Source organism: Anolis carolinensis, chromosome 2 (genome assembly GCF_035594765.1).
Source record: "Anolis carolinensis isolate JA03-04 chromosome 2, rAnoCar3.1.pri, whole genome shotgun sequence".
In the NCBI taxonomy this organism is placed as follows: Eukaryota; Metazoa; Chordata; class Lepidosauria; order Squamata; family Dactyloidae; genus Anolis; species Anolis carolinensis.
Window position 1 is genome coordinate 64,038,297 of NC_085842.1, and position 23,243 is coordinate 64,061,539.

The 23,243-nt window shown below is 39.7% G+C and overlaps 1 protein-coding gene across 1 annotated transcript in view; it reads right to left on the bottom strand.

The window, feature by feature from the left end:
* Positions 1–9,715: 9,715 nt before the first annotated feature.
* The window catches only part of tpra1 (transmembrane protein adipocyte associated 1), a 41,406-nt gene continuing 27,878 nt past the window's right edge, over positions 9,716–23,243 (bottom strand). Inside the window, exons 6-11 of the mRNA XM_062969816.1 lie at positions 22,628–22,707; positions 20,629–20,739; positions 20,410–20,470; positions 19,090–19,192; positions 17,378–17,458; positions 9,716–13,201 (exon numbers count right to left, since the gene is read on the bottom strand). Coding sequence (XP_062825886.1) covers positions 12,967–13,201; positions 17,378–17,458; positions 19,090–19,192; positions 20,410–20,470; positions 20,629–20,739; positions 22,628–22,707 — 671 coding nt within the window. The 3' untranslated portion in view covers positions 9,716–12,966. The remainder of the gene's footprint in view (positions 13,202–17,377; positions 17,459–19,089; positions 19,193–20,409; positions 20,471–20,628; positions 20,740–22,627; positions 22,708–23,243) is intronic.

Below are 23,243 nucleotides of genomic sequence, written 5' to 3' on the forward strand. Positions count from 1 at the left end.
GCTGCCAGGAAGCTTGAGACTCAGGATGCCATAAGCTCTCACCATTGGAGTTAGGAGCCTCCGGTGGCCTAGGGCAGGGGTCCCCAAACTAAGGCCCAGGGGCCGGATGCCGCCCTCCAAGGTCATTTACCTGGCCCCTGGCCTAAACTTTAGACTTGGGGTTGACCTAACTCTACCTGGTCTTTGGAAGTCTCTTAGCTTACTTATAGCCTTATGAGATCGTCTAGATCAGGGGTCCCCAAACTAAGGCCCAGGGGCCGGATGCCGCCCTCCAAGGTCATTTACCTGGCCCCTGGCCTAAACTTTAGACTTGGGGTTGACCTAACTCTACCTGGTCTTTGGAAGTCTCTTAGCTTACTTATAGCCTTATGAGATCGTCTAGATCAGGGGTCGCCAAACTAAGGCCCGGGGGCCGAATGCGGCCCTCCAAGGTCATTTACCTGGCCCCTGGCCTAAACTTTAGACTTGGGGTTGACCTAACTCTACCTGGTCTTTGGAAGTCTCTTAGCTTACTTATAGCCTTATGAGATCGTCTAGATCAGGGGTCCCCAAACTAAGGCCCAGGGGCCGGATGCCGCCCTCCAAGGTCATTTACCTGGCCCCTGGCCTAAACTTTAGACTTGGGGTTGACCTAACTCTACCTGGTCTTTGGAAGTCTCTTAGCTTACTTATAGCCTTATGAGATCGTCTAGATCAGGGGTCGCCAAACTAAGGCCCGGGGGCCGAATGCAGCCCTCCAAGGTCATTTACCTGGCCCCCACCCTCAGTTTTAGACTTTGTCTTGCCCAAAGTCTGAAATGACTTGAAGGCACACAATACCAACAATCCTACTTAACTTGACTATCTCATTGGCCAGAAGCAGGACCACACTTCCCATTGAAATCCTGATAAGTTTATGTTGGTTAAAATTGTTTTTATTTTTAAATATTGTATTGTTCTTTTATTTACTAATATTGTGCTATGGTAATAATTTAATATATTTTGTATACATATAATATTGATTCTAATATTATAATGTAATACAATATAATAATACAAATAATTATACAATATAATAATATTAATTATACATTATATATTAAATGTAATATTACTAATATTATGGTAGTAATATATAATGCTAATCTTGGGCTATGCCAATAATATAATATATTGTATGTACATACAACTTGTAAGCCGCTCTGAGTCCCCTTTGGGGTGAGAGAGGGTGGGGTATAAATGTAGTAAATAAATAAATAAATAGTTGTTCTTGGGGGGGGGGGTTGCACTACAAATAAGACATGTGCAGTGTGCATAGGAATTTGTTCGTATTTTTTTTCAAATGATAATTCGGCCCCTCAACAGCCTGAGAGACCATGAACCGGCCCTCCACTTAAAAGGTTTGAGGACCCCTGGTCTAGATGGTCTTTGAAGGTCTCTTTGCTTAGCTACAGCCTTATGAGGCCATCTAGATGGCTTTAGGAGGTCCCTTTCCTTACCTATGGTCCTATAAGATGGTCTAGATGGCCTTTGAGGGTCCCTTTCCTTACCTATGGTTTTATGAGATTGTCTCGATGGCCTTTGGAAGCCCCTTTCCTTATCTATGGTCTTATGAAACCATCTAGGTGGTCTTTAGAGGTTTCTTTGCTTGCCTATGGTCTTATGGAATTGTCTAGATCAGGGGTCCCCAAACTAAGGCCCTCCAATGTCATTTACCTGGCCTTTATCCTAAACTTTAGACTTAGGGTTGACCTAAGTCTGAAATGACTTGAAGGCACACAACAACAACAATCCTAATTTTGGACTATTTCATCATAGTCCGGCTTCCAACAGTCTGAGGGACCATGAATCGGTCCTCCACTTAAAAAGTTTGAAAACCCCTGGCCTAGGGGATAAAAGCCTTGTGACTTGAAGGTTGGGTTGCTGACCTGAAGGCTGCCAGGTTCGAATCCCACCCGGGGAGAGCGCGGATGAGCTCCCTCTATCAGCTCCAGTTCCCCATGCAGGGACATGAGAGAAGCCTCCCACAAGGATGGTAAAACATCAAAACATCCAGGCGTCCCCTGGGCAATATCCTTGTAGACGGCCAATTCTCTCACTCCAGAAGCAACTCCGGTTGCTCCTGACACAAAAAAAACCCAAAACAATTGGAGTTGCTTCATATTGCTCAGTTTTCATTTTAGAGAGAGACAATGTGAAAACAATGCAACCTCATTGGGACAGGGATTTTGGATATGACATTTGTCAAGACAGGAACAGAATTCAAAACTATTTTAATGAATTAGAGAGATGATTGGCCAAAACTAATAAAATGAATGTGCTGTCGAAGGCTTTCATGGCCAGAATGACTAAATTGCGATGAGTTTTCAGGGCTGTATGGCCATGTTCCAGAAGCATTCTCTCCTGACGTTTTGCCCGCATCTATGGCAGGCATCCTCAGAGGTTGTGAGGTTTTTTTTTGGAAACTAGGCAAAGGAGGTTTATATATCTGTGCAAAGTCCAGGGTGGGAGAAAAAACTCTTGTCTGTTGAAGGCAGGTGTGAATGTTGCAACTGATCACCATGATAAACCCCACTTGCCTACATTTGTAATGTTCTGGCATGTGCTTTTGGATGCTACAGACCAAAACGAAATTTCCACATGAGAATAATATTCTGTCAAGTTTCACAAAAGCTTGTGACCTGCATTTGTTTGTCACATACTTTACGTTATTTCAAATGAATACTACTACAATACCTTAAAAGCACAGATCCTGCCTTATCCGGGCAGCGAAGTAAAGTCAGTGCTGATAGTATTTGAATGGGAGACCAGACTACCAACAAATACCAAATGCTGTATTTTAGAGGACAGAATTGGCCAACCCACCTCTTGGTCTTCCTTGCCTAAGAAAACCCTATAAAATCCATGGCGTCACCATAGCCAACATACACACACATGGGCGAGCACACCCCTCAGTTTGGCTCCATTCTATGAGATCTTGGGATTTATAAAAAGATTTATAGTATTCTTAGCCAGAGTCCTTCACCAAACTACAAGTTTCTTCACTTTTAAAAATTCTTATTTATTAAGAATGTCAACGGCAAATTACATTACTTTTCTGCATGGTCACCTTCATTTGCAATGCATTTTTCCCAGCGTCATACCATCTTTTTAATTGCATGGACAAAAAACGTTTTTGGTTGAGCACCTACATGAATTGGTTCCAGTATTCTTTCTTCATTCCTCATGGTCATGGCTATAACTGGGCGTCCCAAGTAGTCTGCATCCGTCACTCTAGAATGGCCATTTTCAAACATTTCAATCCACTCAGAGACAACTCTGTGAAAGAGAACTTTATCCCCATACTCAGTGCACATGCCAACAAAAAGTGTATGAGAAAACACTATTCTTCTTTGGTGCAATTTATAAGTGTTGCAGTCATCTTCACCAAAGTATGACAACTCTTATACTAAACTGCAAGGTTAGCTGGCTTACCAGACAGACTAATCGCAGGACACTCTCAGACACAGCCAATAACGAATCCTCCCCGTTCACAATTTCCAAGGAAAATCTACAAGTGTGGAAACATTTTGAAGACCCCTTATACAAATTCCAGGGCTCCATAGCACGCAACCATGGCAGTCATAGTACCCAACCGCTATAATTGTGTAGTGTGAAAGATTCCAATTGTTTGCAGTATCCCCTTTTCTGTCCCTATACATTTGAAAGAGAATGGCTCTGAAACTAGCTCGAAAGTTGTAACTCTATGCATAGGCCGGAATGCAGCGCAGGCTGGTTAGCAGCCAGCTGCAACAAATCACTCTGACCAAGAAGTCATGAGTTCAAGGCCAGCCCGTGCCTGCGTTTGTCTCTGTCTCTGTTCTATGTTATGGCATTGAATGTTTGCCTTTATGTGTGCAATGTGATCCGCCCTGAGTCCCCTTTGGGGTGAGAAGAGCGGAATATAAATACTGTAAATAAAAATAAATAAATAAATATGTTGAAAGTCCAGATAACACTATTTGTTAACATAACATGAATTGAAAATTTCAATGGTTATGGGGGTTAACATGTAAATGTAAGTGTTTCTGACGAATAAAGAAATAAACTGAAATATTAAGTACCTGAACTAATGTAAACATTCCAGCCCATATGATTCCCAAGCAGGATCCAAAACCAGACTGTATGCACACAGCCATTATGAAATATACAACTATACCTAAAGAATTCGCATTTGGAATTGGGTCCTGGTGTTTCTGGTAGTTTAACCAGCATTAGGGAAGTATATTCTCCTGAGCATTTTTACTCCTTACAGTTTCATGTTGTATTTCACATTGCCCTAGAATTGATGGAACAAGTAGAAATGTGATGGTTGATTCCCGCATGTTTGAAAAATGCCAAATCCAGATGCTAACATCAGTCTTACCTCAATCCATAGGCATCTAAGTAAATACCCATATACTCTTTTCTCTGCCCAGTAAAACAAAGTTATTCTTTCTCTGTTACTAAAATTCTAAGCCATGCCTTTGTTTGATGTAACAGACCAAATCTCTTATTTTTCAATTAAAAGGGAAATTAAAATGTACCCATCCACTTTATTGTGTGATAAAGATAAAATGCCAGTGCTGGAAATAGCCTGGAGGAGGAAACCTGAATATCCATACAAAATAACTGTAATGATTGTCATGCTTCTGTCGTCAGTATAGAGCAGGGGTCCTCAAACTTTTGAAGCAGAGGGCCGGTCCACTATCCTTCAGACTGTTGAGGGGCCAAATTATCATTTTAAAAAAATACAAACAAATTCCTATGCATACTGCACATGTCTTATTTGTAGTGCAACAACAACGAAAGAACAATACAATATTTAAAAATGAAAACAATTTTAACCAACATAAACCTATCAGGATTTCAATGGAAAGTGTGGGCCTGCTACTGGCCAATGAGATAGTCAGGTTAATTATGATTGTTGTTGTGTGCCTTCAAGTCATTTCAGACTTTGGCCGAGCCTAAGTCTAAAATTAATTATTTATTTACTGCATTTATTTACTACATTTATATCCCACCCTTCTCATCCAGAAGGGGACTCAGAGCAGCTGTATGTACATACAATATATTATATTATTAGCATAGCACAATATTAGCGTTATATATTACTATATTGAACTATACCACTATACTATTATATACTATTAATAATATTATATGGTATTATTATTAGTATTATATTGTATAACATAATATTATTATCAATATTATATGTATATACAATATATTATTAAAACTGATATAAAAATATTATATTATAAAACTGAGGGCGGGGGCCAGGTAAGTGACCTTGGAGGGCCGCATCCGGCCCCCAGGCCTTAGTTTGGGGACTCCTGGTATAGAGTGTGGGAAGGGATGTTACTATCATGCTCAAATAACAGTAATAGATGGATAGACTTCCTGACAAATATCCTTTTTCCTGACAGCAATAGAGAGAGGGAAAGAACAATGTATAATTGTATCTACTGACAAAATTAATAAAAAGTCAACTCTTAGAATACAAAGTGCTTGCAAGCTGCAAATATTTTGCAATTATGCTGTAATGAAGGCTTGCCACCTCCCATGCAAAATAATAGAACAGTTGTTATCTGTTTAAAAACTTGAAAAAGCTAATTGTAGGCTTAGGAGAGATGTTAAAACAAAATCTATAAAGGGGCTTTGGTCTGCATTGCCATAGTAACCACAGCAAGGAAATCCTCCACTGTTTATAAAACATGAAAATGTAATAAAACACAATTATTTGAATTCAGAGTGCCAAAAAAGGCTATCTATTTCTCTTAGGTAGAAATGGATTAAATCAACAAGAGAAAACCCATGTTAAAATTACAGAGTTAAATCATGTCTCCTTTTTTAACCAAGATCATACATTTCTAAGCCAAAGCAAGCTTGTCAAGCTGATTGCTAGAAAAATAAACAAGCATATAGATTTACAAGCAACAGAGGGTTTGGCTCAGAACTACTCACATTTTGAATAAATCTGTTGATGTTAATAGACTTTTTGCCATGTATAAGAAAATATGGATCTCACTCACATCCCTTTATTGCCTTGCAATATATTTCACATGCCTTTTGTAGTACAGAATTACGTGCTTGGAGGCCACGGGGATATAGTGAAATTAATTCATTAAGGTAGTTCGGGAGCTTCAACTGGTTCAGATATCAGCAGCCAGGAGCTGCTTACAGGGAAAGATCCACTCCCCTGCTACGGCAGCTCCACTGGCTCCCAGTCTGCTTCTGGGCTAAATACAAAGTGCTGGTCATTACCTTTAAAGCCCTAAATGGCTCGGGTCCAGGCTACTTGACCAATTACATCTTCTCTTACAAACCAGCCCGGGCACTGCGGTTAGCGGAGGAGGCCCTGTTCTCAGTCCCACCGCCATCTCAAGTACGGCTGGTGGGAACGAGAGGGCCTTCTCCGTGGTTGGCCCCAATCTCTGGAACCCCTCCCTAAAGAAATAAGGCTGGCCCCCTCCCTCCTGTCCTTCAAAAAACAACTGAAGACCTACTTCTGCTCATTAGCATATGGAGAGGAGGATTAATTAGAGATCACTTCCAGATCCTGATTGAGAACTATGCTGTATCTGGGTACTGTTAGTCTATGTTAGCCCATTTATCACCGTAGGCCACATAATCCAACTCACACAACTCTGTTGGACTTCCGTTGGCTTTTGTAAATTATTGTGAACCTTTATTTAGATTTTATGTCACTTTATAATTCTTGTATGATTCTTTCTGTATATATATGTTTAGGTTATTGATATTATACTCAATTCACTGATATTAGGTTTAATTTGATGTTAGGTTTTTAACGCTGTATTCATATGTGGGATCTTGTTGGGTTTTTAAGCCAATATTTATCTGGTTTTTTGAAGGCATTGAATGTATGCCATTGTTCATTGAAATCCACCCTGAGTCCCTTCGGGGAGATAGGGCAGAATAGAATAAAGTATTATTATTATTATTATTATTATTATTATTATTATTATTATTATTATTATTATTATATTATTTCTAAATGTCCACTGTATAAACACAGAAACAAAGCAAGGCCAAATAATCATGAAACAGTTCCCTATTTAAACTGTCATCTTGCAGCATTTGTAGTATATTGGTGGCCACCTGAATTAGCACATCTGCCTGCTTCACTGCCCTGTGATCTCATGGCCTGACCTCCTGTTGGGGAGTGAACCCCGTCCCTTCCACTATTCTGTATCTTCAGTAAGATTTTTGGTTTCTTTTGGGGTTTTTGCATTCTTACCACTAAGGAATTTCTCAGTTAAACCCTTGTGCTGACATAACTGTTGACCCGAAGGCTGGGTTGCTGACCTAAAGGTTGCTGGTTCGAATCCATGAGACGGGGTGAGCTCCTGTCTGTCAGCTCGAGCATGCAGAGGCATGAGAGACGCCTCCCAGCTAACACATCTGGATGTCGCCTTGGCAACGTGTTTGTAGATGGCCCATTCCCTCACACTAGAAGCGACTTACAGTATGTTCTCATGTTGCTTCTAACATGATAAAAAAAAATTCTGTGTGATAAAAGTCCCAGGTAAACCACTTTAGAGTCAATAATGACTGAATGAAAGCTGATAAAGTAGGGTTGCTGTATTCTTGATCTTAAAATCTGGGTAGCCTTATGTGTATGTTATGTAAGTATGTGTGTGATATACCTGTTAATATTATACAAATTTTGTGCAATGTGTTTTAGCCATAGCATCATTAACATATAGTGCAACAACAAATATCCTTATGAGCATACTGTCATGTGGCACATTATACCAATCTCTAGAATATGCACATTCTGAAAGATTACCTCCACACATATGAACCTGCTCCAAATTAAAATGCTCATTGGAGATCTGTTACATGTCCACTAATCATGAGACTAGGCTTTTCTCTCTAGCAGCAGACAGAAGCCTTTTCTAAAGAGAAGTCAGGTTGGATTCCAACCCTCCTGAGATCCAGCAGACCTATTCCCCTTGATCTTAGTGTGTGTGTGTAATTTTCTGTACAATAGATTATAACAATACAATAAAAAGTATAAAAGATAAAGAAAGAAAATAATGTTTAGATCAGGGGTCCTCAAACTTTTTAAGCAGAGGGCTGGTCCAGTCATTCAGAGTGTTGGGGGCCCGGACTATAGTTTGGAAGGAAAAAAAAAAGAACAAATTCCTACACACACTGCACGTCTTATTTGTAGAGCAAAAAAAAAAAAACATGAAAAAACAATACAATATTTAAAAATATGAACAATTTTAACCAACATAAACCTATCAGATTTTCAATGGGAAGTGTGGGCCTGCTTCTGGCCAATGAGATAGTCAAGTTAATTAGGATTGTTGTTGTTGTGTGCCTTCAAGTCATTTCAGACTTTGGGTGAGCTTAAGTCTAAAACTGAAGGTGGAAGCCAGGTAAATTACCTTGGCTTACAGGCCTTAGTTTGGGGACCCCTGGTTTAGATCTTAGCATTAGAGCTTTGCTCTGGCTGTTTTTTAAACAGTTTGTCTAGTGTTAGAGCTCTTTTTAAAGAGAGGATTGCAGAGACAATCAGGTCAGTTAGAAAGTATTAAGATGTGGTAATGGGAACAGAATAAGGAACGGATCTCAGAGCCGAGACCAAGGATCCTCAAACGGTTCACGATCCCTCAGACTATTGGGGAGTGGAAAAAAACATGAACAAATTTCTATCTTATTTATAGTGGAGAAAAACCCAATGAAAGAGCAATACAATATTTAAAATGATGAACAATTTTAACCAAAATAAACTTACCTGTATTTCAAAAGGAAGTGTGGGCCTACTTTTGGCTGGAGAGATAGTCAAGTTAATTAGGATTGTTGTTGTTGTTGTTGTTGTGTGCTTTCAAGTAGTTTCAGACTTAGGTTGATCCTAAGTCTAAAGTTTAGGGCGGGGCCAGCTAAATTACCTTTGAGATCTGCATCTTAGTATGGGAACCCCTGGCCTAGACCATCCTCTCTAGTTTTCAAGGTAAGGGGGAGGAATCTTGAGGTGAGAACATTGCCTTGAAAGTGTGTGTGCATGCATGGTTTTTAAAGGTTTAAATTTGGTATTTGTGTTATAATTTATTTATTTATTATAATGCTTATATCCCGCACTTCTCACCCATAGGGGACTCAGGGCGGCTTACAATAAAACACAATATAAAAATATTACAAACAATTCAGTAAAAATTAAATACATTAAACACTGATAAAAATATACATATAAATACACAATTGGCGCATTTCGAGTCTGATAACTGTTCTGTCATTGAGTTCAAGGATGCTAATAGTTGATGCTGCTGGCTCGGGGGTTGCATAATTTGAATGGCATACACTGTAGCCGATGCTTAAGGTATAAAGTTTAATCACATCACCAAGGGGTCAGCCCTAAAATTCAAGTTTAGACCCTGAGTTCTCAGAACTTCAGGTAGTCCTTACCTAACAACTCTAGAACAAACATATGGCAGAATAAATGCTCTACAAGTTCATAGAACAGGGTTTCTTTGCGAGTAGTAAGATTTCACACTAAATTTGTGGGTCCTTCGAACTCTACAATTCTACTATTCTGTCATTTCAGTTCTGCATCATTTCTCTTCAGCGTTCTAAAAATCTAGCTAGATAGGAGGAAACAGCTCCTTGCTTTCCCAATATATGAAGTCATTTAATTACTGTTAAGCTTCTGCCAGTAAATAAAAGGATGCACACATAGCCTCTATCAGGAGAAAAAGGACAATTTTCTTTATGTCAAAGTTCATTTATTTTACAGACAAAAAAATACATTGCTCTACTTATAATCTCTGTTCCACTATCACGTGGCATCTGCAACATGTTCATGCCCACACCCACACAAACATTTGTGAGCTGAACATGGAAGCGTTTTTATATAACCACATAAAAAACACAATGCTTGAAAGGAGATAATTCCTTCACTTAGTGCAGATAGGCCTCAGCAGCAGAAGACAAATGTGGGTTTATAGAAAATATGCTTAAAATGTCAGGGAAAAGGGGAGAAGAAAAACTTGTAATGGAAGAACTGGTCACAATTTTGAGACTGGTTAACATGGATCAATGTTAACAATAACCCCAAATCAGACTATTCCTGTTTCACACAAGGAAATATAGCTTCATACTCGAGGCTTGTTATTCTGCTGCAAGCTGGAAGAATAGGCATTTTAAAAAACCAAACAAACAAGAAACACACACATATTTCTGTACTAAAATCTATGGCAGCTGTACTCAATCTAGTATACTTTGGATTTCCTGGAATACATCACATTTACTACCATGATGACCCTTGGCCAGGATTGCTGAAATTGAAGGGAGCTATAGATCAAGACAGCTGGGCTGGTGAAAACTGAAGCTACAGGGAACCCATAGAAATTAAAGTAATATTAGTTTATTGCCAAGGATCCCAATACTGAATGATTTCCCAGCATTTCACCACCATGCAGAATTCTGTCAAAATGGAAAGAATCTATCACTCCAGTCAAGGAATAATGAGGATGTGGATGAAAAAAAGTTCGTGCACTGAACTTTATATCTTGCCTCCATTGGTTACGGCCTTTCCAGAATACACATACACAAAATCTAAGGTGCTACACAAGGAGCAGAGATGTTCTTGCAATAGACTGGATAACAGCAAGGTCACATCATAGCTCCCTGTTTGCTGAACTTGGTTTTATGGGTCACTATATGAAAGGGTGTGAACTATATAGGTCCTACAAGCCCACCCATGGCCAGCACAATAAGCAACAGCAACACAACACACAAGAGACACTTCATAAGGGAGAGAACATAGATAACAGCAGCCAATATGAATAAATGATTGCAGTATCAAATTCACACATTTAGGAAAGGCTAGTTTGGACAGTAGCAAAACTAAAGGCAAAGTGCTGATCTCCACAACAATCCTATTGATCTCCACTGTCAAGTCATTCAAAACCGAGACACTATTATATACATTTTTTTAAAAATCCAGTCATTTTAAAAGTCTTAAAAGAAAGGTCTGAATACTTTTAGGATCCCGGTGCGGCTTACAGGCGACAAGAAAAAGGGGATTTTCAATGCCAAGGAGAAGACTATCAGGCAGCTTTTATTTTTGCTTACTTCTCAGCCCCAAAGATGTTTACTTGAAATCATGTTTTGTTTATTTCATAAAAATTTCTATCCAAGTTTAAAGGGTTACTTCCTTACTGATATGTAACACACCCAACACTGAATCAATGTCACAGTAGTTGGAACAGCAGCAAAAAGAAAGAAACCTCTGTATACTTCTCACAAGTCCCTGCTTTTTCAGTAAGTATCTACATATCTAAAATTATAAATTAAATTAACTGCAATTACTCAATGAAGGGTACCTGCATTTCACACAAGGGTAAAGCTTTCAATTACTGCATTTTCTATTCTGTCAGGAGAAGCACATTCAGAACATGACATAGGTAAGCCAAGTGCATAAAATGTGCTTCAAAGGCTGGCTATTATCAATAATTAATGTTATGTGTTATCATGTGAAATCCATCCCTGTATTCAATAGCCTCATACCAAGAGTACTGTTATTATTACTAAATGATTCAAAGGTCTTTAGCTTGGTGGAGTCTACCATTAAGTCTCAGAAAGCCTGAATATAACCTATTGCCAATGCTTTGAAACATTAAATGTTTGGACTTCATTCAGTGGCCATGCTGGTTTGGGAATTGCAATCCAAACACACTTGGCTAGTAATACTCCAGTAAGATTAGAGCTGTAGCTACCGCCACTTCTGCCAAGAGATCAGCCAGCTATGTGCTAGCAGAGGCTTCAGGGAAGAGGATCTCTGCCATTCCCTTCAGAGCATAATGAATCCCATTCCAAAGAGAATGCGTTACTGGATAGATTTATAAATAGCCTAGATCTATGGCTGAAAGCTACAACCACTATTATCCACTGAAAAACCAACCTGCAGTGAAAATGTCCCAGTAACTACAATCTCATTCTCAACTTAGATGCCACCCTATGCATCCTTCTTGCTCCAAACACATGGTGCCGAAGTCTTCTACGGAGTTCTGTCCTATTTTAAATGTTTAAGAATTGTCCATGTTTCCTTCTGTCTTTCCATGTTCTCTAGTGTTCTACCAGTATCCCAAAGCAGAGTGCCATTCTGTAGCTCTCATTAGGCTAAGTTTTTATTCCAGAAACTTAGTATATATACAGTATATGAAACCTATGGCTGCATGTCAACCAGCGGCAGTAGTTTTGTTGCACAGCAACAAGCTCTATGGAGACCTTTCCCTGGTAGCTATTTTGCTTCCTTCTCCTACTATAGTGGGGATAAAATATATACAGATGCATGCACACAGAGAGCTTAGCTCCCAGCTTCTCCATGAGGAAATCCCAGAACATTCTGCAATTCACTCATAAGTGCTCTTTCTATCAAAATCATTTGAAATTTGCTCAGTTCACAGTTCCTGTCAAATTGCAGTTGCTTGAGATCTAGGTAACAGTCCCATTCACCCGCAGGTTCTCTTTCAATTCAACATTTCTGGGAGCTTTGTCTTATTGAAACATAAACACTGAGGACATTTTAAAAAGAGTATGTCAACACATCCAATCTTGTGAACTGATTGTTATATACATGCTCCACAGAGCAGCCCAAACTCGATGGTTGTGCCTGTGTTTTATCATTAACAAATGGCTATGGTCACATCCAATCATGTGCACCTGGAATGCACAAGAAAATGAAGGTCCATCAGGATCTGTATGCTTTCAAAATAAAATCCACTTTGTTCTCTGTGAAGTTAAGTGTTGTCCTTCAAGGATGACCATCATTTCTGATCCTTTGTTCCATACATAATTTAAATATTTTGCTTAAAACATATACACAAATAAGGGAAAGAGCTGATGACCCATTAAACAGTTCCAGAGGGAAAATCTGTGATGGAGTTGTGAGGTGCAGAAGGGATGCCTTCTTCTAAGGGAACCACTTTTGACTTATGAGTTGATTGCTTTCCAGCGGTCACTGTCAATGCTGTTGATGCTGCCCACATGGTACGGCATGGAGGCCACATCATCCAAATAGGCTGCAGTGTCAATCTGAGTGCTGGAGTAGAAGCTGGAATCCATCCCTTCTTTCTTGGCCACCCCATAGGCATGTGGGAGGTGCACATCAACATCCTCAGGCTCATCCACCTGGCATTTGTAGGAGAAAAGGATCTTTGGCTCGGAACTGTAATTGTTAAACAGAGAAGAAAAATAGTATAGATTTTTTTGAAAAATATACTTCAAAGCACAACACTTAGTTATGATTTAAAAAAGATTCCATGCAGAGCATGGCAGTTTCTGAAATAGGAAATATTCAGCCAACAGCTCTTTTCAGAACTTGGACAAGTAACTTTTGGGATCTACAACTCTCAGAACCCCATAGGTATGATCAATATTGGCCACGATGGCTCAGCAATCCTAGGAGCTGAAACCCAAAATGTAATTTTCAAAACTCTGATTCTTTTTTCTGGCCCACAACCCTGAGAGGAAATGCAGACATCAACATGACCAAGACACAATGGCCTTCAGTTTGTTATCCATATTTATTCCTTCTTTCTGCAACCATTTCCCTGGAAGCAAACCTCCTAACTGGATTCAGTGCGGTTTACTTCTAAGCAGGCAATGTCAAAATGGAGAAGCATTTACATATTTATAGATAAGGCTGATCATACCAAAGTTATTGAACGGCTAAATCAAAATTATATAATTTTACTTGAATCAGGGTAAACTTTGACTTACAGTTCTGCTCTGACTATATGCCCAATGCTAAGTTAAAAATTGTATCATCTTTAGCAACTATTAAAATAAGATTAAAACTCCCAGATTGCTCAATGGCCATGCTGCCTTGGGGATTCTGGGAAAGATAATTCAGAAAAGGATTTTTGCCAAGCTCACTATAAAAAATAGAAGAGCACTGTCCTTGTTTATGGTGACCACTACACCTCATTTTATTTATTTATTTATTTATTTATAGTATTTATATTTTGCCCTTCTCACCCCGAAGGGGACTCAGGGCGGATCACATTGCACACATATAAAGCAAACAACATTGAACAGAGACAGAGACAAACACAGGCTCCGAGCTGGCCTCGAACTCATGACCTCTTGGTCAGAGTGATTTCTTGCAGCTGGCTGCTCACCAGCCTGCGCCACAGTCCGGCCTTACTGTGTTTGCACATGAATCTGGAGTTCTCCAGATGTGTTGGAATGCAACTCCGAGGATTCAGAGATTCTAGGAGTAGCAGAGTCTCTGGTGGCACAGCGGGTTAAATCGCTGAGTTGCTGAACTTGCTGACCAAAAGGTCAGCAGTTCGAATCTGAGGAATGGGGTGAGCTCCCGCTGTTAACCCCAGCTTCTGCCAACCTAGCAGTTCAAAAACATGCAAATGTGAGTAGATTAATAGGTACTGCTCCAGTGGGAAGGTAATGACACTCCATGCAGTCATGCTGGCCACATGACTTTGGCGGTGTCTATGGACAAAGCCGGCTCTTCGGTTTAGAAATGAAGATGAGCACCAACCCCCAGAGTCAGACACAACTAGACTTAATATCAGGGGAAAACCTCTACTTTAGGAGTAGCAATCTAACACTGCCAAAGAGTTCAGGTTTCAGGAAGGCTTCCCTTTAGGATCATCCCATCCATGAACTTGGAATGGCACATCCTGCATGTCTGCTTTAGGGGAATTGGAAATACACTGAAATAATTACTCATTCCTTCTAGGTGAATTACTTGGGCAAAGTATTTCCCCACCATGGCCACATGGCGGCACTCTGAACCCAAATAAACTATGGTCAAAAAGGAAGCAGACACTCCTATAAAATTAAAGGTGTTTCTGACTTGAGGGCTTAAACACTGACCACGTCAGTTAAGCCCCTTCTCAAAATTCAAGAGCAAAATATTATTTGCCTTAGTACATCAGACATTAATCATTTTGTCACTAATCCAGAGAAAAAATTATCAGCAGTTCAGAAATTAATGAGGCTTTGCGCAGACATTAAGAGACTAATCTTCCTGGATCCCTGTGATGAAGTCAAATACCATCTCCATTTCACAGATGGAGAAACAGAGCCATCGGATAAAATAAAGCAATAGGCAAGAGAAAGTGTGAGCTCCTTTGAAGACCCCTTGCCAGACCACACTACCTCTTTCAGGTAATAGTTTGTTATTATTAAAGAGATTTGTAAGTCACCTTTTAGGATCAATCCTCAAAATGGGGTATACAATTAGAATTAAAATCATGAACATAGTAAAAGGATAAATGGCAATGATAAAGACAATTAAAAAATCAAAATGAGCAGTTATAACCAAACAACATTGTGTGGCTACAGGTGAAAAATCAACCATATGAATACAGTGGACCCTCGGTATCTAATGGGATTTGGTTTTAGGACCTCCCATGGATGCCAACATCAGTGGATGCTCAAATACCATCATATATCATGGCATAGTAAAATGGTGTCTCTTATATAAAATGGCAAACAAATGTGGGAGAGTGACTGAGGATATGTGAAATGGCAAGCAATAGCAGTGTATGACATCAGGTTTGCTTTTTAGACGTAATTTCTTTTAAATTTGTGGTTGGCTGAATCTGTGTGCAGTGTATACAACTTTTGGATAGGTACAGATTTTCCCCTGACATAAAGTCTAGTCCGACTCAGCGGCCTGGTGCTCATCTCCATTTCTAAGCCAAAGAGCCAGCATTGTCCGTAGACCTCTCCAAGGTCATGTGGCCGGCATGACTGCATGGAGCACCATTACTTTCCTGCCGGAGCGGTGCTCATTGATCTACTCACTTTTGCATGTTTTCAAACTGTTACGTTGGCAGAAGCTTGGGCTAACAGCAAGAGCTTATCCTAGATATGCACCGCCAACCTTTAGGTCAGCAAGTTCAGCAGCTCAGCGGTTTAACCCGCTGTACCACAGCCCCCCCCCCCCCGGCACAGTGTGTTAAAGCGCTGAGCTGAACTTGAAGACCGAAAGGTCGCAGGTTCAAATCCCGGGAGCGGAGTGAGCACCCACTGTTAGCTCCAGCTTCTGCCAACCTAGCAGTTCAAAAAATGCAAATGTGAGTAGATCAATAGGTACCGCTCCGGCGGGAAGGTAATGGCGCGCCGTGCAGTGATGCCAGCCACATGACCTTGGAGGTGTCTACGGACAATGCCGGCTCTTCAGCTTAGAAATGGAGATGAGTACCAAACCCCAGAGTCAGACACGACTGGACTTAACATCAGGGGAAACCTTTACCTTTACCTTACCACTGGGGGCTCTGGTAACTCTTGGATAGAGAGAGATAATTAAAAACGTTTTGGCTATCACAGCTCTAATTCTTGTTCTGCTAATTAAGTGATGTGAAACTTGTGGCCCTCCAGATGTTTTTGGACTTCAACTCCCACAATTCCTGGCCATTGAACAAGCTGGCTAGGGCTTTTGGGATTTTAAGGCCCAAACTCCTGGAGGGCGACAAGCTGGACACCTCTGATTGTTTTTCTTTCCAAAATAGGAGTCATTCTCTTGAAAGTCTACAAGCTCTTGCACTTTTCTGCACCATAAAGAACCACCAATTGCCACTGAATTTTGACAGAAGGAGCTACTGATTTTCAGTGACAAAACTGCTGCTTCCCAGCGACCTGATGATGTAGTTGCCTCTTCCACAGGGAAATTGCCCAACCCTGCCATGGAGCCTGCTTAAAGACCTCTTAACACTAAGCAAACATCTTCTGGATGAGATTTCCATAAACAAAAGAATTGTTTTTAACAGGGGCACACATAGAAACACAGCCTGTACACATAAAGTATGAAGAAAAACTATTAACTGCCCCGTTTGTACTTTTGCCCATTCTGTGCTTCCACTGCCATTTTCATTATGTTGTTATGGAATAAGACACCTTGTATATTCTTTAATGGAAAATGAGAAGAAAAATATTTTGATTGATGAAGTATCATGTTCTCAGTGAAAGGTATATGCTTAAGGAGAGACCTTTGATCACAAAGATTTAAAGCATTGGAATTTACTCCCCAGAGGAAGCTTACCTTAGTGCCGCTGCAGTGCTAGGCAAAAGTTTGCTTTGTTAACCAAAGTTTTAATCTAGTTACTGTTTTATCTGTTCTCTTTGGTGCTTTACAACAGTCAAAACTCACAGCGTTCCGTCATCTGGAGACCACAAAAGTATTTTTTTTTTTCAAACGTTGGATCTAAAAGTCTCTGTCTTTTTAGTTTTATTATCGGATACTTTGACTTTGCAGATTTTTATATTTAGGCTGGCTGGGATGTTCCTCATTATGGGCTCCTATGGGAGCTTGTTAAAAGAAAGGATTGTAATAAATCTGTAATAAATCAAATTAAAAACGTTGAGTACTCACCCAAAGAAACTTTTCAAGAATGCCACATAAATGAGAGGAGCAAAGAAGCTGAAATAGAGGAAAGTGGTGGCATCGACACAGCTGTGGAGAAAAGGTACACAAAACATTCAGAATTTAATGTTAGACCTTTTAACATGAAATATTTGTGCCTAGGGTTAGAAGAGTGAAAATTGGAAATGCCTCCTGTGTACAGTTGTGTAGAAGAGGGAATTACAGCAGGTACTGCTTGGCGTACAACTAGACAACCAGAAATACCTGTTGAAATTCCCTCTTCTACACAGCCATTAAAAGAACAGGAAGCGTTTTCCATTTTTTTTCTTGCAACCCTATTTATGTCACGGCTGTGCCCTCCAAAGTGGCTGCGCCAGGGAGAGATGCATTACAGCAAAGTGGTATTTCTACATTTACAGATATAGTGCATCACTGGGAAATAAATGATTTCTAACTCCAAAGCCGAGCATGACTCTAGACACCTATGGACAGAACTAATTAACTTCCAGAGGCACTTGCATACCTCACCGGAAAGAGGGCCTTCAGGTATTATCTTTATTGCACAGCGTTTGCAGCCCCATTAGACTAAAGGTGCCACAAATACAGTTTAATGACTGCATCGAGTATATCCTCAGGCACAGGAGAGATTTTTTTTTCCTGCAGTGACATATTGTGCACACAGGTTTCCATTTCTCTTAGCATTTCTATTCGTATGCTGAAAGGAAAGTGGAAGCCCTAAGCGGTGTACCATCACACCATTCCTAGATTGCCTATCAGTCATGTACAACTACCAGAAATCAACAAAGGCACACAAACATTCCAGTAAAATAGTATTATTTGTTATTTTGTCACAATAGGAGTAGAAAGAGATCTGCAAACATCTGTGACCAGGCTAGCTGAAAGTCCCAGCTGCCCTTGTAGACACAGTCACAGAAGAATGCTGGGAGTTGCAGGCGCAAATCTGCCCCATGATTCCCATCTATATGCTGTAAACCAAAATACGACATGTGAACTAAACAAAGATAACTATATTTGTGTTTCTCTAGGGCTTTTAAACCAAATCCTCTCTTTCCTGTACTTCTTTTGCCATTTATTTTACCTCTATTTTTCGTTTCTCATGATGTTACTAATAAATTTTATTTATTTTATATGTTTTTTATGATTTCTTGGTTTTTATTCATTTTATTTACTACTTCTTTCTTGATCAGCCATTCAGTCCATGAAATTTGAGGTTACCACTTTCAACGTCATGTTTATTTACTTATTCATTAAAATGTTTACATCCTGCCTTCTGTCTAAAGATCTTGTGTAAGCAAATAGTAAGGGTGTTACTTCTACACAAGAGCCAACACAAACAAACAAAAATAACAAAAATATCCCTAGGGAAAGGAAAGGGTGTAAGGTCTAGGAGTAGCTACAGTGATCACTTCAATTTCTCTGAAGAGGGATTGTTCCTCAGACAAGAGATCATGAATCCCAGGTGAGATGTCAGAAAAAGGATCTCGTGTGGCACAGTGGTGGGCTAAGTGGCTGAGGTAGAGCTTCTGTAGGCCAGAAAATTTGGGAGTCTACAACAGGCATGGAAGGCTGTTAGGAATGGTGGGAGCTGAAGTCCAAAAAACCCGCTTAGTAGTTGTAAGTCATTGTCTAATTAGTCTGAAGTTCTTCTGCTCAAGTTTCCCAAAGGACTGCTTTGTTGTATCAGATCTCAGCATACATACCATAATCCTTCTTGGATACCAGCACAGAGTAGCGCACTACCCAAACCCTGCACCAAGTTCAGCACAGCAAGAATTCCAGCATAAACGTAAAAACTCTTCCTTGCTGGGAAGAGAATGGAATAGAAGAAAGAGACAAAATAGATCAGTTCTAGTACCGTATATATTATATACTGTAATCTATTTAGTGGACAACTGAATTTTGAGCAACGGGGAAAAAAACTACTGCAAGCACTTAAGCATAGAAAGAAGATATTGTGAGTTGCTTTTTTCAGAAAATTCTCCATCTATGGTTATTAATGTAACTTTAACATACCTGGATGTGGCCATTTTCCTCATTCCATGATTATGTTTTCTTCCTATTATGTTTTGCCTCCATGGGCACAAGGCATTCTAAAACTAATCATCTATTTTGATCAGTATGACCAAAATTCTGGTCAATTCCCTTCATATTACTTCTGGAACTGGAACTAAGAATGGCTGAACTTCACTATTTTTCTGGAGTTTAGATTGTGTATTTAGATTGGGGGGGGGGGGGTAATAAGATATTGTCTTGGATATATTCTGCTAAAAATTCAGCCAGATGAAAATCAATTGAGAAGGGGTGAGAGTGTTTCATGGACCACTTAAAGGGATCTTGGAGACCATGTGTGGCCTACAGGCAGCACACTCCCCACTCTTGTTCTATTCCAGTGGTTCTTCTCAACCTGGGGGTCCCCAAATGTTTTTGGCCTTCAACTCCCAGAAATCCTAACAGCTGGTAAATGATAGCGATTTCTGGGAGTTGTAGACCAAAAACATCTGGAGACCCCAGGTTGAGAACCACTGTTCTATACAGTGGAGTTACTGATGTTATAGATGTGATAACAGCTTTGCCTAGATCAGAGATTTCCAAACATTTCATGTTGGTGGCAAACCTTTTAGACACATATCATGTCGCAACACAGTCATTCAGTTTTGTTAGCAAACCAGAGGTTAAACTGACACCTTAGAGAAAATATGGAAACACACACAAATTGTAATAATGAAATCTATGGGTACACAATATATCTCACAAAATCTTTCTTTTATAATTTTTAAAATATATGGTTTATAAGATTAGCACACATTTCCAAGATTTGTGTCATTTATGAGTAACAATTTGAAAATATGTGCAAGATTTTTTTTTAATTCTACTTTTGCGCCACACACACACACTGCAGTCATCACACTAACATGCTACAACACACGGTTTGGAATGCTCTGGCCTAGATTGTTAAAGAAGCAGGGGTGCAGATGTTTTATCAGAATGGTAATATTGGTTTGAAGAAGCAATTAACTTACATGGCAGAGAAATACGATCCTTTAAGGGTGTTTTTGGAAGCATCACCACAAAGGAATATACCTGGTAAAGAAGAAAAGAGCAGGTGAGATGGAGTGCAAATGGCTATGGGTAAGTGAGTGGAGAACACCTAAGATGCTGGTTAATTTATCTTGGGATTTAATGAATGCATTTAGAAAACATAATAGGCACAGAAAAAAAACACCTATCCTCATTCTTACCAGGAAAAAGAAGCAAGAGCTTGCAAGCCAGAAGTGTCTTCCTCCGTGTCCATAGATATTGAAGTCTTCTGCTGAGAGTCTGGCATCCGGATAAAGTATTTCCAGCGTTCCCTGAAAAATGGGGTTAACAGGAGAAAAATACAGGTGAAAGACCTGTCTCTATCTTTGGCAGAAAATATTGACGAAAAGGCAGTGCCTTGTAGTCACTGGAAGATAGATACAACTGACAGAACCCGAACATTTACTATAAGTCAATCTGCTTTATACTGTATATTAGTTCCATACTGCTTCCATATTGTTCACAGCTATAAACCTTTCATACTTGTCAAAGGGCAAACCTAACTTCACATATGAAGAAGTTATGCATCTAAAGCCGAAAGAGAAGCCATCTTGGCAATATCAGCAATTCTAGACAGTGTTCTGCCACTTAAGTTTTAAACAGGAATTGTTCTGTCTTTGTTTCATAGCTCTCAGTTAACTACATTTTTCTAAGAGAGGTCAAAACAACAGACAAGAATACTCCAGTTAACACAGTGGTTTTCCATGCCAACAACTAGCCTAGACACTTGCATGACAACAAAGAAGAACATGCTGAAAACGTACAAATGCTGCATTGTTTAGATTCCCTTAATATATTAAGCTATCAAAATGCCTCAGAATCTCCATTTTACAGATTAGTGGGATGGATATACCTAACTGCAAGTCTAGAAAGAGAGTAGTAGCTAGATCTCGAGTGATAAAAAAGCTCCAGTCCTACAGTGTCCTGTACTCAACCGAGACGCATTTGAACTAAAGCTAAGTCAGGTATATGGCATACATTCCCTGTTGGTTGCCAGGTAATCTAAAGCAGAAGCAGCTGAATTAGAAAACAGAAGCAAAAATACAATATAGGCTCCATCTTTCCAGGACATCATGCTGCATGGCTCGTAGAAGTTTAGGAGCTGAAGACCCAATGCAAATAGTCTGCAGGGGCAGGTAAATGTCTGAATCCTATAAATTTGTCATGCCAGTTGGTTCCCTCTCCCAAGAGAAAGTGCAGCCTGGACACAGGCTCTAAAATCAGGTCAGCACAGTTCAAGCCAGCAATTTCTCGTTTGTTCTTCGAGTAGGAGTCCATTATCCACCAACCAGATCATTCTTCAAAGACATAATCCTCAGATGAAAGAATTCAGAGCCTAGGAATTTGTGAGAACCCAAATTGCATGTGACTTTCACACAAATCTTGATTTTAATTTTCTTTCCTTCATTCGCTTTATTTATATCTTGTCTTCTCTTCCCAGAACAAGGACTCAAAGGAACTTCCCATTAAAAATGACAGTATTTACCCCATGTTGTCTTCACTTTAAATACCTTCTTTTTCAGACTGATTTTAATTTAATACAGCCAGCCATTGGCACTCCCTAGTTTGGTTCCAGGATCCCCAGTGGATACCAACATCCGTAGGTGCTCAGGTTCCATTATATAAAACAGTGTAGTGAAATGGTGTTCCTTATAAAATTACAAAATCAAGATTTCATTTTGGGATTTTTTTAAAAACAAACAAACAAACTGTGGGCACAGTCTATGGATCCAGAAGGCCAACTGCTATATTCAATTATTTCTAACACCATTTTTTCTTGTTGTGGCTGAAGTAATTTAACAAACTGGATTATATGTTTTATTACCTGGCATTTTAACTTGTGAACAACCTTGGAAAGTCTTTGCTTCTCTATAAACAGCTAGACAGACAAATGTGTTTCAAAAATCCTTGGCCTTCTACAATTTACCAAGGCATCTACTAAGACACCTAAATCTACTTTCTCCCCAAATCCTGTCTCAAATGGCACCTCTTGGGATGGAGTTGGAAGAGGAATGATTCCCTCCCAAGTTATGGCAGAATGCTTCGGTTTCCTTGACATGGGTTTTCTTCTTTTACTTCCACAATAAAAACACACATAGGCTACCCTCTCTTGAGGAAATAAAATGGAAATGCGGGTACTCTTGCTTCACTGTTGCTTACCTGGGTGACAGAGTAGGCCAGAGACAGCACTGTTGTGATTGCTAATACGCGCTTGACACTGGATTTGCTCTCCAGATGACCTGAATGCAAGAATGATCACACAATGAGTCATCATCGCCTTGACACATTGGACACATTAAACTCTGGCACCCTTGCATCAGACAACTGAAGACTATACACATAATTGGTTGTTTTCCTCATCATCCCACAGTTCAGGTACTTCTAGCTCAGGAAACCAACCTTACATACAATTGATTCTCTTCAGGTTTCTGAAATTTAACAGATTTGTTCTTTCCAGCTTATCTACCCTATCTCAAGAATCCAGCCCTTTTGATCCAAAGTACTTAATGTATGGTCTTTTGCATGTCTCTATCTCTCATCATTATTTAAGCCAGCTAGAACAGATGAGTCGCAATCCAACAACATCTGGACAGCCACATCTTCTCTATCTCTACTTTTGAATCAAAACTGCCTGATTGTGGAGAAGGCATTAAGAAGGGGACAGGATGGGATAAGTGTTGCCTTCATATGACACAGCCCCATCTCCCAGAAAATCACACAATTGCCATAGGTTATAGAAGAATCCAAACAGTAGCATTTCAGATCACTCTTCTTA